The 17581-nt window shown below is 42.8% G+C and overlaps 1 protein-coding gene across 1 annotated transcript; it reads left to right on the top strand.

The window, feature by feature from the left end:
• The first annotated feature begins 3337 nt into the window (after positions 1-3337).
• LOC125526730 lies at positions 3338-10715 on the top strand. Its single transcript, XM_048691368.1, has 13 exons — positions 3338-3391; positions 6025-7230; positions 7343-7443; positions 7526-7640; positions 8021-8098; positions 8454-8546; positions 8653-8736; positions 8848-8943; positions 9170-9232; positions 9321-9351; positions 9873-9919; positions 10123-10181; positions 10333-10715. The coding sequence occupies exons 1-13, from the start codon at positions 3338-3340 to the stop codon at positions 10535-10537; spliced, it is 2232 nt and encodes a 743-aa protein (XP_048547325.1). The 3' UTR covers positions 10538-10715.
• Positions 10716-17581: the final 6866 nt, after the last annotated feature.

The following is a 17581-nucleotide window of genomic DNA, read 5'->3' as shown; positions in this document are numbered from 1 at the left end:
TTCAGATCCTCACGATTGACACATGTTACGTGCAAAGCTAGCCCAAGAAAAGCCCACAAAAACTCTACGTGCGTGTACGCTCTACTCCTTTTTTTGGAAAAAAGATTGATTTCATAGCCAGCTGTGCACGTCTTGCCATATAGAAGTATAAATTGGATTTTTGTATTTTTTTAGTGTCTCTTAGGATTGGATCGGTTGCCCAATATGTCAAAATCAAACGTGTGGGCTGGATGGCCGGGCTTGCCCCTAACGACTTTACCTGGGCCAACATTGCTAGCAATTAGCAAAGGACAGCTTGACGAGATGCAGAGATCGTTGTTCTTTTCTTTTTAGGCAAAAAAAAAGAGATTGATATTAGGGACGCTACCTTTTTTAGATAGGAGAGAAAATAGATCGCTAGGCCAGGAAGAGATCGATCGCTAGGATTCCAAAAAAAAATAAATTGATCGCTAGGTCTGATGTGATCAATTGAAAGAGATGGAACGGAAATCTTACCTTTTTGATAAGAAAAAATAGAAGAGATCTCAGCCATCAATCTTTATAGTTAAATAAAATCAACGGATATAAACGACATGACGTATGAAGAACTATGAAAGTTTCTGTCCTTTAATATTATGTATAGATTCAAATGCACCTACAAAATAGTTAATACCCCCCTCTCAGTGAAAATACTTGATGAAGAAATGGATAAGGATGGATGTGTCTAGAACTAAAATACATCTAGATACATTCATTTCTCCGACAAATATTTTTGAATGGAGAGAGCATCTTCTAATCTATAATCCCATATTCATCATGCTATATTTGAAACTTACAAGAAAATAGCGAATCATGACCGTTCTGCCATTTTCAAAAAGGGGTGCCATGTTTGAAGTAGAGGACGTGAACCTATGTGGATCTTGAGCCATGTTTATCGGGCAAAGGATGTGTAATATTTTCTCTCCGTTACAATGCACGGACATACTCCCTCCGTTCCGAATTACTTGTCGCATGTATGGATGTATCTAGATGTATTTTAGTTCTAGATACATCCATTTTTGCGACGAGTAATTTGGAACGGAGGGAGTATTTGCTAGTGTATACACGTATATATAATATATGAAAATGCAAAGGCTACTATTTCACCACGTACAGGTCAAGACTAAGTTTTTTTTCGAACTTTTTTTTATATCTATTCCATCTAAAAACTTTCAATTGTTAAGGTAGTATAAAGAACATCAAAAGTAGCAGAAATCACATCTAGGTCCATAAACCAGCTAGCGACGATTACAAACACTGAAGCGAGTCAAAGACACGTTGCCGTCATCATCCTTTCCTCACCACAGCCAAGTGATAGATCAGGACTAAGCTATATCCTCAAGATGATCATCGGATTCAAATGTGAGCCTGAGGATACTAATCGGCACAATCCAAATCACACACGTGGCAAGTATCCTCGCATAGAGTGGCCCATCCACAATGAAGAGCATAACCGTATATATGATTCCCACCGCGATCATGAAACACTGCAAAGAATAAATGTAAGTAGAAAATCATTACTACATCGGATCACACTTTCCCTTTCATCAGATTCAAGCGAAAAAAGTGATACTAGCAATTGTGTGTACAAAATGAGTGCGGCCTTTTGGTGCCCGGGCTCAGATGAATCCGGGCATAAACAATAAGGTCGCAAAAAATAAACAAGAAATTGAAAAAAAAATCATTTTTTTGTGATGCAAGATGCTGAAATGTGTGATGTTTCTGCAAAATTTCATGAAGTATGAACATTTGAGGAGCTCGTGGCAAAAAAAAAGAGGGTACGTGAGAAACATTTGAAAACAACACTGTTCATGCACGATTTTGTCTTTTTGCCGTGTGCTCCTCGAGTGTTCAAACTTCATAAATTTTTTACACGCACATGCGCATCTTGCTTGTCAAAAAATTACAATTTTTTTTATTGTTTTACTATTTTTAAGCACATTACTGTTTACCGGGCTCATCTGAGCCCAGGCACCGAACTGGATTATCGTACAAAATAGAATACTACGGAGCGCAAGTCAAGTAACTCATTATTATCTTTTGCACATAACAGGGACGTTCGTACACTTTTACAGAAGAGAAGAAACGCTGACAAGTTTATACACATTCCATTAACTTTCTTTGTAATGTCAAACATATAAATGTCTTTCTTACTACGAGTACTAAGTTGGAGAAATAAAGTTCATACTACCATTACCAGTGTGGGTTCTAAAATTCGAGGGTGCATCTTATCTTACCCTCATCAACGGCTTGTGGCAGGGGGCAGGCTTAGACTGGGGACAGGGCTCGAGGAGCGGGACACCGATCGCCACCCAGGTTTCCCCCTCCCGTCGCATCTGCAACGGCTCGGTGCGTGGGACACCGACCACCACCCTGGCTTCACGCGATCGTCGCATCTGCTGCCACGCAAGGTAGGTGGTGGCGGCGCTCATGGCTAATCTCCCGGCGCCGGCAGGTCTTGTTTGCTGGCGTACGTCGAGGTTTTTCTGGGATTAGCGTTTTCGAAAAGATCGATCGGGGTCAGAGAAGGCCAGTTAAAGCGTGATGAGTATATACTGAATACTGGTTAGTGGAGTATGAAGGAAAGGGTTATAATGGTTGAAGCGGTACGGAGTTGATCAGGTATCGGACACCAATCGTCCCGTATCCGAATCGACCCCCTGCACAATCTACGAAGGTTCCCTCTCCCGGTCTCCCCCTTGGTCTTTGTCTTGGCCCTCGTCCAGTGCATGATATTTGACGGGACAACGCTACACCTACGTAAATACTTTTACAGTTTTGCTAAAGCACATCCAGATGTGCAATAAGTATTGCACATCTAAGTCCTATGTCATTAATCTTACATCAAGATTCGTGTGGATATTTTCTTTTTCTTTTTTCTTTTCTTCTTTGTGCTTGATTCACTCATTTAGATGTGCAATAACTAGGGCATATCTAGGGCACTAGACATACTTTTACGTATCTTACGAAGAGGCTTAGACTGCGCTTGACATCGGGTATTCTAATACAAGGGTATTTCCATGCAAAAAAAATACAAGGGTATTTAATTTACAGCTGTAACTTATCGAGCTGCGAAGGATTTCCGGACGGAAATAAAACGGCCGACAGAGGTCTGTATTTTCTACAAAGGTATTTGAATGGAAAACGACAATCCAAACATGCCCTTAGATGAAAAACGTCTGATTGGAAAAGAAAAGGAAGGGGGGCCCATCCAGTGAAAATCAGGGGGGCTGGTTTGTTTGGGATGGAAGGTTTACGTAGCTATTTGTAAAGCAATATGTAGGTGTAGCATTACTGTATTTGACGTCAGAGTCTGTCCATGCAGCCTCCAAGCTGTGAGCTTCACCGTTCCAACCTGCTCGTCCACGCGCAGGTGCCTTTATTTGGCACATGCTAATTGATGTCATAATAACATTCTCCCTTAGTGACATAAAACGTTTTATATTTGTGTACAGAGGTAGTACCAAATGAACCTCGTAAAAAAGTTACCAAATGAAGAAAATGTCAATCGAGACCAAACCACCCATGTAGGGCTTTTTAGAAGAGAAAACGGCGCGTGGTATGAACATTGCCCACTTGTACCACGGTTCGTACCATACCCCACCGCCTTTCCATTGTCGACTATTTCACTTTTGCTTGATCGGATCTCACATATGAGAAACTGAGAGAGAGAGAGGGAGGGAGAGAGAGACTAGAACCACAAAATAGACGCATAAAACCTCACTTTCGAACGGGAACTGAAGGAGGAATCGGTAGTAGGGCACCGCCACTCCAACACCTCGATCAAGGAGACTACGACATCTACCATCGTCATCATCCACACCTCGATACGACTTCTTTATCCATCTCTTTGTAATACCAAACCCTAGTGTGGATTCATACGTGTGTTACATTAATCATTCATCCGTTATTGCCATGATCACCAGGATGAGGTTTATTGTCTTTGTGTCCGAGTAAACCCTCTAGTTCTCGATGATATGAAGGAATCCTAGTATGTGTATTACTGAATGCCAATAAGATGCATGATTCTCTTTATAAGTTTGTGCTAACTATTCTTCGTGATGTTGTGTGATGTCGACCTCACAAATTTTGCCGTAATGAATGTAAAGGATGTTACCATCATTGGCGAGTTAGGAAGAGGGGGTACTGCGGTGACAAAAGTTATCTCCCTGCTTCACAAACCTTTGGTAAAAGGCATAACCGAGACACCAAATTCTTTTGCCGCATCGACGGGAAGACCCTTAATCATCGTTGCCTTCACTCGACAGGGGAAGGGATGGTGCTGTCGTGCCTGATACAGAGTTGCGACAATATGCATATATCTTTATCTGGCTTCGCCCACACAATAAGCATATAAAAGTGGATAAGTTATCTGAACCCAAAACTGTGCTTTCGCACAAATAAGTAACAAAAATACTAGTTGTGAATCTGGACTCCTTGGGAACACCTTAGCGCTATTGAAGATTTCATCACTTCATTTACTCCCTCGTTCATTATTTGCTTACTTTAATTATTCTCAAAACTCTCTTTCAATATTTTTACTTGCACATCACTTTTCTTTGGCCCAAAGATGACTTGCAGGCACTTTGGTAAACCTCTATAAGAGGCAAAAACCATTTCCTATGCTCTTTGTGAAATTGATACTTTTACTTAGAAAAGACTACAACTCAACCATATGCACTTGCGGGACATCAAGTTCTTTCTGGCGTTGATGTCGTGGAGTTAAGAGCCTTTGGTCTTTATTTTATGTTTTGGTTTATTTCGTGTACCAAGTTATTTACCAGGTTCTAATAACCATGGCCAAGCTTGAACATGTGTATCAACTCATCGCAATAAAGAACTTGGGACCACCCTTTAAAGAAATCATCACATCTTTAGGCCTGAGCCCCAATGATGAAACATAGGAAATTAATCCGAGTTTACTCAAACTGTTGCAGAGTAAGCATTTTACAGGTGACAACGCGGAGGATCCGTACCAACATGTGCAAATATTTGATGAGATTTGCAGGAAATTTAAATTACAATAGTGCAGAAATGCTTATTTGCGGGAAATTTTATCTATTTTCTTTGGTTGTTTTAGTAAGTATTGTATATGTTATATGCATGTGGCCTATGTTGTCGCTGCATTTATCATCTTTTTCCGGATCGCTCACTACGAGTTTCATAAGTTTAGGGAGGGGGGGGGGGTCGTAACAGTTCAAGGACTACGGGGTGCAAGCCCATAGACCGTGGGGGTTATCAGCAACGTTGCATTGGCCGTTTAGAGCATTTCCACCTCGACAAACACATCTGATGTGGTTGCGAGCGGGCATGTTGTGATTGGTCCGTGAGCTTTTCGTCACAGGCGTGCCAAGTTTGAGACCACACCGCAACCCTTTTGAAGTTTTAGCACCAAAGTGCAGCATGCACTTCAAGTTTGTAACATGCGCGCAACCTCCATTCCAAAATATAAGACGTTTTGTTAGCTAAACTATACTACCAAAACATTTTATATTTTGAAATGGAGGTAGTATTTTTTTAGTGTTAGGCGATTTTGGAAGATAACGTGGAATTGTTCGGAATAGAATGACACCGAATTAGATGGGCTTCCGGCCCGAAAGCCCTATTCTACTCATGAGCTCAAATGACCTCAGGGTGAACAGTAAATTCGAAAAAAATAAAAAAAATATTATAAAAGTTTGATTTTTTTGTGTGGAAAACATTGACAAATTTTCTGGATGCTTGCAAAATTTCAATCATGTAAGAACATTTCTGCAAGCTGTGGCAAAAATAAGCGGTACATGTACTGTTCTCCATTTAGAAATCAACATTTTATCATTTTTGTGTAGCTTACATGGTTACTTATTTCATCACCAAACTTTATACAGTGTACTAAACATCCATATTTAAAAAAACAAAAAAACATTTTTTTCAAAAACTTTTAAACGTGATTTTTGAACTATTTAAAATAAAGTGCTCCCAGCACCCGTGCTTCGAAAAAATCGCACTCGTACTTCACGAATTTAGCCACACCTACCGTCGAACGTCAGACCGGAACGGCGGAGCCACCCAACAACAGCGACCGCGGTGACCGGAAAACGACCGGAGCAACGAGGGAGCCGAGCGTATGTGGCACACGGCGCGCCGGGACGGGTCCACCTCCCAACCCCCGACGCCGGCGAGCCACACGCCCGCGCGCACGGTGCCCCAGCACCAATCCGCGCAATCCCGCGCGCACGATGCTGCAGATCACCGAATCCCGGCGTCGCACCGGCTCCACACACCCCGGATCGAGCGCCTCTTCCACACACGCGCGCGCCCAACCACCACCCCACTCGTGAACTGTGCCCGCCCCCGCCCCGCGCGCCATGGCCACACCCGTCTGATGCCACCACCCCTCCCGCCATGCTGCCCTTCTGCTCCTCCGCCGCGCCCACCCCATGCTCCCCGCTCTGCCCGGTGACCGCCGGCGCGCGGGCGCTGCGGAGGGTCGAGGCCGGCGCGCTCAGGCCCTTCGCCGCCGACCCGCTCGTCGCGCAGGCGGTGCCTGACCGCCCGCTCTTCTCCGACTCCGCCATCGTCTCCCCCTACGCCACCGCGCCGGACGACATCGTGCGGGGGTTCGCCTCCGCCGCCGAGCTGCCCGACCCCCTCTGGCGCGCTGGGGTTGACCCGCCGCTGATGCCCGTCGACCTGGCCGCGGACGCTGTGGTCGGCGCGGTCACCGACGATGCCGCGCAGCAGGCCCTGATGGACGCGGAGATGCCCACCACGTTCCCGGCCGACGCCACCGGCGTCGAGGAGTCCGTGGCCAGGTTCATCGACAAGCTCAGCAAGCAGATATTCCAGGCGGAGGACGCGCTCACCGAAGGCTACGACAAGCTCAGGCTGTCGGCGTACGACGCTCTCGGGGCCTACAGGAAGGCGATAAGGGGCGTCGCTGGTGGCATCACCTCCTCGGTGGCTGCCACCAAGAAGCAGGCCGCCGGTGGGGTCCCGGACGTTCCCGGTGCATTTGAAGATAAGGTGGCCGGAGCTGGCGCCGTGGCGGCTGATGTTCTTAGGAAGGCAATTGTTGTTGCAGAGGATTCACTGGGCAGTGCAACCACGTCCCTCGTATACTACTATGGCTCGGCCAAGTCGTCGTTGCCACCAAATGTCAAAGATTTGCTGAACTCATCCGAGGAGAAAGCTAGCATAGTATTGCGACCAATTGGAAGTGCCCTTCAACAGGTATATTTGTAGCAATAGTCTCCCTTTAAGACACTCCTAGCAGTAAATCTGTAAACTGTTGAGCCAATTGTTGATGAGGCCACTGAAAATATTCTGTAAATTGTTGATTCAGGTATACATTATCATCGAAGGCATCGGAAAGAATGTTGGTTTGAACCCAAGTGACCCAATTGTTCAATTAGCAGTTTTGCTTGGAGGTTCAACAACAATAGGGTAAAGGGAAATTTCATTTCTTTTGTACTGGTACATTTCCTGCATTTGGTTTTGTGAAGTCCTGAATTTTGTAACATTGTAGGATATCTTACTGGCTCTTCGCATATGGTGGTTATTCTGGAGACTTGTCACCTGAATCGACATTGGAGTTATTGAAAAGTGATGGCAAAGCCGTACTTGTTGATGTTCGGCCTGAGGCAAGAGATTGTAAATCTCATTAGCCTTTTCTTCCGTTCATGTCCTTTTTTCATCTAAGATATCTCTCGAATCTGGTTCATGATATTTCTGCAAATTGTCCAAATGTAAGATTAATTATGAATATTTTAGCAAATGGATGTGTCATTGCTTGATTGCTTCTTAGAAACACTTTACTATCAAGTTCTTCACTCATGTCCTACCTTTGTGAACATAAACATTTTTAGTGAAGCATCCATAGGTACTGGAGGTCTGCATGGCTTTGTTGTGTCCTTTGTGGAGCACATGTAACTGAACAATTAGATGTACCTTAACACAACTGTTTGATATATCAGTTATTTTTAACAACTATAGCAGCTTCTCATCAAATTATGTTCTGTAGGACTTGAGGGTGAAAGATGGAATTCCTGACCTACGCCGTGCAGCTAGATCTAAATATGCAAGTGTTGCTTCGCCTGAGGTATGTCTGGTGTGAACTGAAGATCTAGAGTGCTACTTGTTCCTCTCCTAATTCTAGAAGCTCTATTTTTGGTGAATTATATCTATTCAAGCACCCACTAATTTCTGGACAATTTCTCTAACTCCCCTGAATTCAGCTCCAAATTTGTACGTCTATCCGTAAAGATTAAAGCTGTTTCATGTAACGAAAAGTCCTTCTTTGTCCTGATAGTATTAAGATTTGTGTTTGTTAATTTTTAAAGAATATGAAATTACTCTTATGATCTATTAGCCACTTTGTCTTAAGGTTTTTAAAATGGTGAAATTACAAAATATATTTCTTTATTGATAATTAATACATTTGTTTTGAAATTCAGATCAAAGGTCCAACAAAGAAGCTACTTAAAGGTGGAAATGAAGTTGATGATGCTTTGGTTGCAGTTGTAATCCGCAACTTGAAGTTGGTTAAGGTACTTACTCTGTTTGACTGAGGCTTGTATTTGATATTTATACTCTATCGTTTCTTCACAAGAAATAATATTCTATATGTACTGTGTTTTTCACCTGCTTTTGTAGGGTGATTCAAAGGTCATCATTATGGATGCTAATGGAACCCGATCAAAGTCCATTGCTAGGCTACTGAAGAAGCTTGGTGTGCAGGCAAGTTTTGGATATATTTTTCTTGAGGACAAGTTTTGTATGCTTCTTTCTTCACCTCAGATCCTGCATTGGGCGACTATCTTCTGTTCTAATATGATGTTTCGATGGCAGCAACCTTACCTGGTTAAAGGTGGTTTCCAATCTTGGGCAAAGAATCTTCGTGTGAAAGAACTGAAACCTGAGACTGCATTGACAGTAATAAATGAGGTAATAATTCACACCTGAGAATCATTTGTGCAATTTTCTTCACTTTTTGGCTATCATTTGAATGATTCTTGGGATCTTTTGTGACTGTAGTGGATTCATATTTCGTATATTATTGGTTGCATGATATTTAATAAAAGGGTTTGGTGTTTGTCATCACTCTCACATTCCAGCCTTTTATCACTATCAAAGTGTCAAGCACTTGAATCATTGTTCTGAATGTGTGTAGGATGCCGAGGAAATCCTAGAAGGCATAAAGCCCACCCCTACACTTGTCTTTGGATCTCTTCTGGTACATACATGCCACTTCTTCTTTTATGGGTGTCTGCAGCAGCTGATGGCATGCTTCTTTCTTGCTAATTTTGATTTCTTTTGCACAGGGCCTCTCAGCAGTGACTTATGCTTTGCTAGGTAAGTAGAGTATGGAGATAGCATGTATGGTTTATAAAATGGGTCCTCCTGACACCAAGGGGTATCAGATAGTCATGTGTTTTGCTACAAAGGGCAAGGGCTGTGACACTCGATTCAAAGGACAAATAGTTCATGTACAAAGTACAAGGGAATGGTCTTTAGGATATATACACATAAGAGGAAACTTTCTTTTGCATAGCAAAAATTGATGCAATTCAAGTATGGCATTTTAGTAAAATTAAGAAGGTATTGCTTGGTGGAATGTTTGCAGTTAAACAGTTTTGAAAACCGCTTCTCCATTACCTGGTATATACTGTCCTTCTGTTAGGCATCGACCTAAACCACTTCCCATTGTTTGATTTATTTGCCATTTCACTTAAATGTGCATCATTGGCCTTTTTGGCCTAATGCCCACAGATATTTTTTATTGGGCTTCTAAATTTTAGTTAGGTGAAACCTGTAAACTGCAAGCACTTCAAACTACTTTCTGATGAATTGACTATGGATGAACCTGATTGTAGAATGGGAGACGACTTTGCAGTACATCGGTGTTCTTAGTCTTGGGTTGGTAAGTACTCTCCATTTTTAAATGTTTTGCACATAGCATATTCATTGTTCAGTATGTATGTGCATCATGATTGGATACAAGCAATGTAAGTTTGTGCAATTTTCTACTACCGTCAACTACAAAAAGTTAAAATATGTGGCCATTTGTCAAGTGTCAGCGACAATGTTTATGCCCTGCCACCTGATATTTTTCTACTGTCATAGACAATCTACCTGCGGTTCTCTACGTACGAGGGTTCGGAGGATTTTCTGCAAGACCTAAAGTAAGTTCCCCTGGCTTGTGACATTTGTGTTCTGTGGTGCGCTTTCATTCCATCATTTTGTAGTTCAGGTGTTTTAAGCTTGCCACTGCTCAAACTTCAAGCACAAATTAGAACCATCACAAATTCTCCCCCTCTCCTTCTCTTTCCGCAGGCTGTTGCTGTCCCCACTAAGAGTGGGCGCGGAAGCGTTCTCGTGGGCAGCTAAGAAGCTAGAGCCGAACAAGATTGGCCTGGCGACGTCCCCCTCCACGACGGCGGTGCAGGACCGAGTTCTCAAAGCGGCAGCGAAGCACGAATCGAAGCCGTCTGATGCGGAGGAGTCCACCAAGACAGACAGTTTTGCCTCCGAAGCATGAGAAGCTCCCTGTGAGCGTGTGAACTGGATCCGTAGCCACTTCGCCGTCAGTCTGGTGAATTGATGTTTTTGATGTTAGTAATGGTACCATGAGCCGCCGTGACGACGACCGGCATTGTAAATTTATAAGCAGCAGTTTATATTACACTTGTTAGCAGAAGTCTTCAGTCATTGGTCCAGTCTCATTGCCTCTCGCTAAAATAGAGAAATGCTAGCACAACTTCACTTGACGTTTTTGTACATGCCACACCATGCACAAAACACTCACATATTTGCATGCATAAAGGTTTCTCTGAGAGGTGGGGCAAGCAGATTCATTCTGCGGTTAAGAATGGCACTATGTGTGTCATACTTAATGGCCCGTATTTTGTCAGCTTCAAGTGGGGTGAGTCAGGGGACAACATTACCCACTTTCCTTTCCAATATAGCTGCTGGTAGTCTGGCTAGGATGGTGAAGAGTGCAAAAGCCAATATCGGTCATGTTTCAGTATGCAGATGAGACAATCATGCTTGTTCAGGATGAGGTGAAGCGGGAGATTTTTTATTTTTTCGAAACGGAGGCATGACCTTTGCGTCATTCATTAATTAAGAGAGAAATAGAGTGTTCGGTTATAGAAAAAGACGACACATGTCCAAACAAAATACAAAAGGCCATTACTCTCCCGGCATTATTTATGTCAAATGTTTTGCACCTGTGGTGGACCGAAGTCTTGCTTCCTTCTTGATGCCCTCAATTAGGATTTTCGGTGGTGCGGACTTGTAACGAGAGACCCTTGCATTTTTTTCATTCCAAATGGTCTAACTTATAAGCATGGCTATTGATGCCATGGCACTTCTATTCGGAACATTGGCTTCGGACATGTTGATTCGACACTCTTTGGTTGAGTACTCCAAGTGCCAAGTGGTGGTGTCAAGGTTCACAAGTTGTAGTCATTACAAATCACCTCCAAGTTTATGCGTGGCCTTCTAGGCGATGAGGGCATCAGGAGTTTCACTGAGGCTGCTGTGTGGGCCTTTCTCTTGTGCCATGCTTTTTTGTAGGCGCTTTTTTTTTCTGCTTTAGATTTTTGTTTTTTTGAGGATTCTTTTTCGGGTGAAGACTAACTTTCAAAAGAGCAATTCATTGTTAATACAATTATCCGAGCTTAGTTTTATTCTAATATGTTGAACTGTCAAATTGGTCATTGGCCTTTGAAGTACTTAAATATGTTCAACTGTCAAATTGGTCGTTGGCCTTTGAAGTACTTAAAACTTTTCTGTGTGTGACTACTCATGTTGTTGACTAGGCCAGTTTGGTGGAGAAGGTTCATAAAAGGATGGAGTGCCCCTGTGTATTTTAGAGGTAGACTCGCCCTGGTAAATTCTTGCCTGGCTAGCTCTTGTCAATATCACGTGTCAATGTCAATGTATTCGTTACCTGTCATTGAGAAGTTTGACCAAGTCAGAATATCTTTCGTTCGTAACGTGGACAATAAAAAAATCATATGATCGGATGGCGAACTTCTAATGGTGAATTATCTGTACAACCAAGAAGAAAGGAGGTTTGGGTGTCAAGAATCTCATGGGTTTGAATGTGAGCTTATTATGTAAGTGGTGTTGAAAATTAGAAGCAGAATAGAGGGTTTGGCAACAAATTCTCTCTCTGGGTTGTTTTAGACATGTTAAGCATAAAAGCACATAGTCCCCTATTTGGAGAAACTTGCTGCAAATGAGGGACATGTACCTTGTGGTGACAAAACCCTGGAAGTGCAATAGTTAATTCTACGTTCTGAATGAGGTACTGTGCATAGACAGGGAGGACATTATTCTTTCTTATGAATGACAGCTAGATAAACTGACACTCTCTTTTCGCACGGCGCCAGGCGTTGATGAAGGACTTCCACACGGTACTGTGCTGGATGAAGTCCGGTGATTCATGTCTATACATTATAGCAGCGTGTAATCCCGGTCCGCTTTATAGTTATCGACTTCATCGTTAGCCTATATTTAAATGTGTCGCTAAGTTTTCGGCTCGCTTGATAGCTCGGAACTATTTACTCAACATGTCGAAGAGACACACGATACGACTTACAAACTCTCATACCAATAAACAGCTATGAGAATGAGATGGTGCGTCACGACTCTCTAACTCAATCAAGGATATGTAGATTAGATTCTCTCACATGGTAGCCCATTCGTTCAGTTTGCTTCATATAGCAAACAGGCATGAAAAAAAGACTCCAAGCCCACTGAACTCTTCCCTGCCGTGTGCGTAGGCAACAATTTTTTCGACAATTACTACAGAAATCACAGTTCCCGTAACAACATTTAGCCCACAAGGGAAGATGACATATTCTATGACTCCTAAACCTTGGAGTCTACATGCATAATACGAGAGAGTAGGATATTCACGCAATTATTTAATTGTCACCTTCGAAGGTACTCAAACATAAGATAATTAGAGGGTGAGTTTTCAGTTTTTGGCTTTTTTTATATTATTAACTCAGCGGTTCAATTAATGCATGGTATTCATATCAATGGTATAGTCACATTGGGAGGATACATAAATCACGAGTAGCCCAAAGAATGATTCTCTACTGCAACAAACGACTGGCGGAGAGGAGGTGATGGGAATCATACAGCAACTTCATCAAAGTAATTCATCGAAAAACTATAGTATAGTCGATTTCCACACGATCAGCAAAATCAACTGGTATTACTATCATCTCAACATAATCGGCGAGATTCACCCAACTCATCAGCCACATTACAGTTGAGGCCATTCACTAAACGTAATAATGCGGCTTAAACAGCTAAAAGTCTATAGCATGCCACCGCAAATTAGTCTATTAGGCAACAAAAATACGGACACCTCATATAACGAACACAATAACTCGGGGCTTAGCTCAGGTGATCGCTACTAAAATACCGCTAAAACTGTGTAATACTTAATCACTATACTGCGAGATTTAAAATTGACTAAAAAATTCAGTAATATCGATCCAAATCCATCCAACCCAGAGTTCGGTAACTGATTACGATATGTTCCATTACCTCGATATGTGACATTACATTCCAAATACTAAAACTGTCATGGCTCACAACAAAGCACATCTGGCTCAACAATAGTAGTCGAGAGCATCCGATACTTAAATGAAGCTTTAGCGAATCAGATTGGCGAGGGAGTTTGGTATGTCAACATCTGCTATGAGACTTTTAGTTGAGCCTTGTGAGACTATATTGAGAATTCTCATCATCCTCCGGCGGAGCCCCCTGAGCACAGGACTAAGCAGATGACGTTTACAAGTGTTATCGCCAGTCCCTCCGACAGGGATCGTTTATAGGTGCCTTGGCGTGACAGTAGCATCGGCGTCTAAGAGTACAAACACTTATAATATTACGCGATAATTTCTTGCTCTCATTATTTTTTCTACATCCTCACCTTCTGAGATAGAAAAATGATATAGACGTCCTTAGGATTTAGCTATTGAGAGAGAAACGCGATTCAACACGGAGGGCCAATCTAACATGGGTCATGCCGGGATCACATCTCCGGGAGCGCCTAGGGGGTGGATCTTGACGTTGGACAACACCGCTTAGGGGGTTGCCCGCCCCTTGTTTTTGGCTCTTACAGTCAATCGGATTTGCAATGGGCTCAACTGAGTAACGAAGAAGGGTGTGGGCCCGGGTCTTCCATCTTTGGCGAGGGATCCTGGATCTTTTTCTAAAGATTTTTATGAATGTGGAGTTTCAGCGTCATATCCGTCGAGAATATATAGTTTTTTCTGCACAAATAAAACAACAACGTTAATTCGCGCAAATTGACTGACTGAAGGAGACCACGAGTTGAGGTGTGCCGGTGTGTTATTTGAATGTCGCGAAACAATCAAATCATCTACATAGATATGAGCTCAAAAAACATGAGGCCTGCAAAGAAGATTGTTTGGATAAAGTAGTACTAGCACATGGCAGAGAAGACGTCTATATCTCGAGTAAATCAATAAGAGAAGGTTTATCCGTCGCCAATAGATGACTAGTACTCCAGACACCTAACAAATCCCTTTACTATCGGCTAATATACATAAGGTGCATGAGGGACTGAAGAGTGAATGAGTCGTAAACGTCTGGCTTTCGCTTTAGGTGGTCGCGCGGCCACCTCGCATTGCGGGGTTCATGAACAGCCGAGTATGCAGTGCGCTCTTCCTCTTGGCGACGATCGACTACTCGGTATCGCCCAAGATATATCAAGCACACACTCTCATGAGGAGGAGAGGGGAGATCGAACCCCGCAGTTGCTTACGTTAATCGAATGCAGATATTTTTTTGAGAATTTGGTGCATGAAAGTTTAGTATTTGAATTGAGCAAAAGGAACAATGACATAAAAATTAATACATTATTTGGCGTTATTCAGGGCAGTACTATGAGGATATAATAAATAATCATTAATATAGGTAGAGTAAGCAGAAAATTAAATTGATAATCTAGCTGATATAGTCTATGCGCTGAGGGCCAACGTGGAGCTCGCAGCATGTGAAGACGCTCTTATATTACCACTTACGGAAGTGGGCGAGGCTTTGAGCTCGAGTGAGATGTACGCGTATTGCGGGGCTACCGGAAGAGTATCAGGAGAGGGGATTTAGCTGGATTTCGCATGCATCGGTCACATCAAGGCACTAGATGAGTTCCTCGGCAGTCCAAACATCAGACTATGTTTGATGCGATTTGAATTTGCTCACTACAGCGCTTGGTCGGTGTGATTAAGACTATTAGCGTATAATCACTAAGGACTTGATATCGCGAGCACGGTGGATTGTTGGGAGGAATATGGATAGTTGCATACATTAGTAATGTTTCGATGTGATTGTCGTTAATAGGTTAAAATGATTATGATATAAATTGAGAGGTATATAATATTTAGATCCTAGTATCATTATAAATATGCGAGAAGAAACTGGGAAATAGTATATTATGACTATGACCTTTATTAATGTGCTGATATATACTATAATACTTTAGTAACCATGTTTTTAGTTTATAACAGTAAATATGAACTAGTGGGGAGGAGATAGACTTATCGATTCTTATGGAGATGCTTACGTACTATAGTGTTTGGGATGAAGTCTTTTTTTCATTGAATTATTAAGATGATGATTTGAGGATCCGCTTTAAATTCACTGCAATGCTAGTCTCAGGGTTGGACACCAGTACACTATGGATGTTAGATTGGAGCGACAAGGCTCGGCGGTATTCTACAAATAAGCAGATGAGGACCAACTCACGCACTCGAAGTTGGAGCAGTACTCATGCAGAGTGTTTGATGAGAATGAGAGGATGTTAGTGGGGATTTCAGACTACTTTAGATGTTGGAGCTAAGATTATGTTCAGAGAGGGTAAACGTGGAAGTTAATACTTAAAATATAATACGATTACATCACGCAAGATACATTGTGGATGACACTAGCAACTGAAAGGAAACGCCAGTAGCATAGTATGTTACCCAAACTAGACTCGGCTATGATTCGAAAACACAAGTTGCTACGAGATTGCAGGTTTTCTCTGTGTTCATTCGATATTGAGCCATTGGTAGTCGTTGCACCTCCTCCTTTAGATCACGATGAGTACCGAGGTACTGAGTATTTCAAAAGTCTATGCCAGCATACAATGGGTATTGACTGTACACACAAGGCTGTACGATTTGTCCCCTCATCTTGTGCAGCAAGTTTCGTCACAAACACGTTTTGAGGGACTATGTGCGTTTTATGCTTAACATGTTAAAAAACCGCAGAGCAGAGAATTTGTTGCCAAACCCTCGGGCGAATGTTACGGATCCTCTCTAATTCGTATTTTCCAGACACAACACGACTTTGAGCAGTGAAAATCGAAAGTCTCACGATCTTCAAACACCCAGAGACTCGGCCTGTGTGACATCTGACGATCTTGGACGAGATACCTTTCCCATTCTCTTCTTGTTTCGAGCAACGAGATTATCGGGCTGATACACAATCTCAGAAGCTCTCGCGCATCAGGATCATAATTGATTATTTCTGGGGATATGGTATCTGTCATCGAGCGTGGATGACGGGCAACGCAACAGAGAGGCTACTGAACACTGCTAGAGAAATCAATGATCACTGGACACTATCACTGAACTAGGTAATGGAGTCATGAGCGGATTGACATGACACGTGGAGTGACTCTGCACTGCACATGACCGGTCTATCATAGCCAGGAAGCGAAACTAAGGGGATTGTACAAGCAGGGGTGCTGGCAGGCAACCCGTCTAGACACCATACACAGGCACCACTCCGCGTTTAATGAGACGTCTCCTCTACTCACCACCAACTGGGATCATGAGTACAACCACACCACGCAGTCAAATCTCTAGGTCACTACTAGGCAAGAAGAAGAGGTTATTTAATGCACGCGGAGCAAGGGAGACAGGCGAGCACCAATATTGTTGAAGGCAGTGAACACTGAGCATCCTACAGCATCTTCCAAATGCGCCTAAATTGAGCCAAATTAGCACCAGAATAGAAGCAGGATGAGTATAGAGATAGGACGATACTAAGGGACGAGGACTGCTTTACAATGTGAAGTGTGGCGCCTTCTTTTGATCACACGTTTAGTCTTCCTCCCACTCCCAGAGGCCAACAACAGAAATGGACCAAATCTATACTCACAATAAACAAAGAGATTCTACAAGAGCTAGCACAAAAAAAAGCGTCCGTCCGGATCAAAAACTAAGCCACTGGGACACAAGTACGCACGAGGATCTCCCAACCCACGCAGGCAGACATCCAGAGTGACACTCCTTGACCGCGCACACTCCTCGAGACACCATAGAGAGCAGGCTCCAAATACTATCAAGTTCTTAAACTTGGTTCGGACGGATGCCAATTTGTAATGTATCGTAGACTACAACTTGTGAACCTTCGTCAGATGTCCACCGTAGCCATACAGACTTAGGCACTTTGGCGAGTGAGACTTCGAGAAAACCAAAAGAAGTGTGCGTTATACAATCATATCCACACAAGTTGCGCAGTACCAATGTCTATAGATATATTA

The sequence above is a fragment of the Triticum urartu genome, unplaced genomic scaffold (assembly GCF_003073215.2).
Source record: "Triticum urartu cultivar G1812 unplaced genomic scaffold, Tu2.1 TuUngrouped_contig_160, whole genome shotgun sequence".
In the NCBI taxonomy this organism is placed as follows: domain Eukaryota; kingdom Viridiplantae; phylum Streptophyta; class Magnoliopsida; order Poales; family Poaceae; genus Triticum; species Triticum urartu.
Note: the sequence above shows the minus strand (reverse complement) of the source record. Positions and strands in the feature narration are given on the sequence as shown.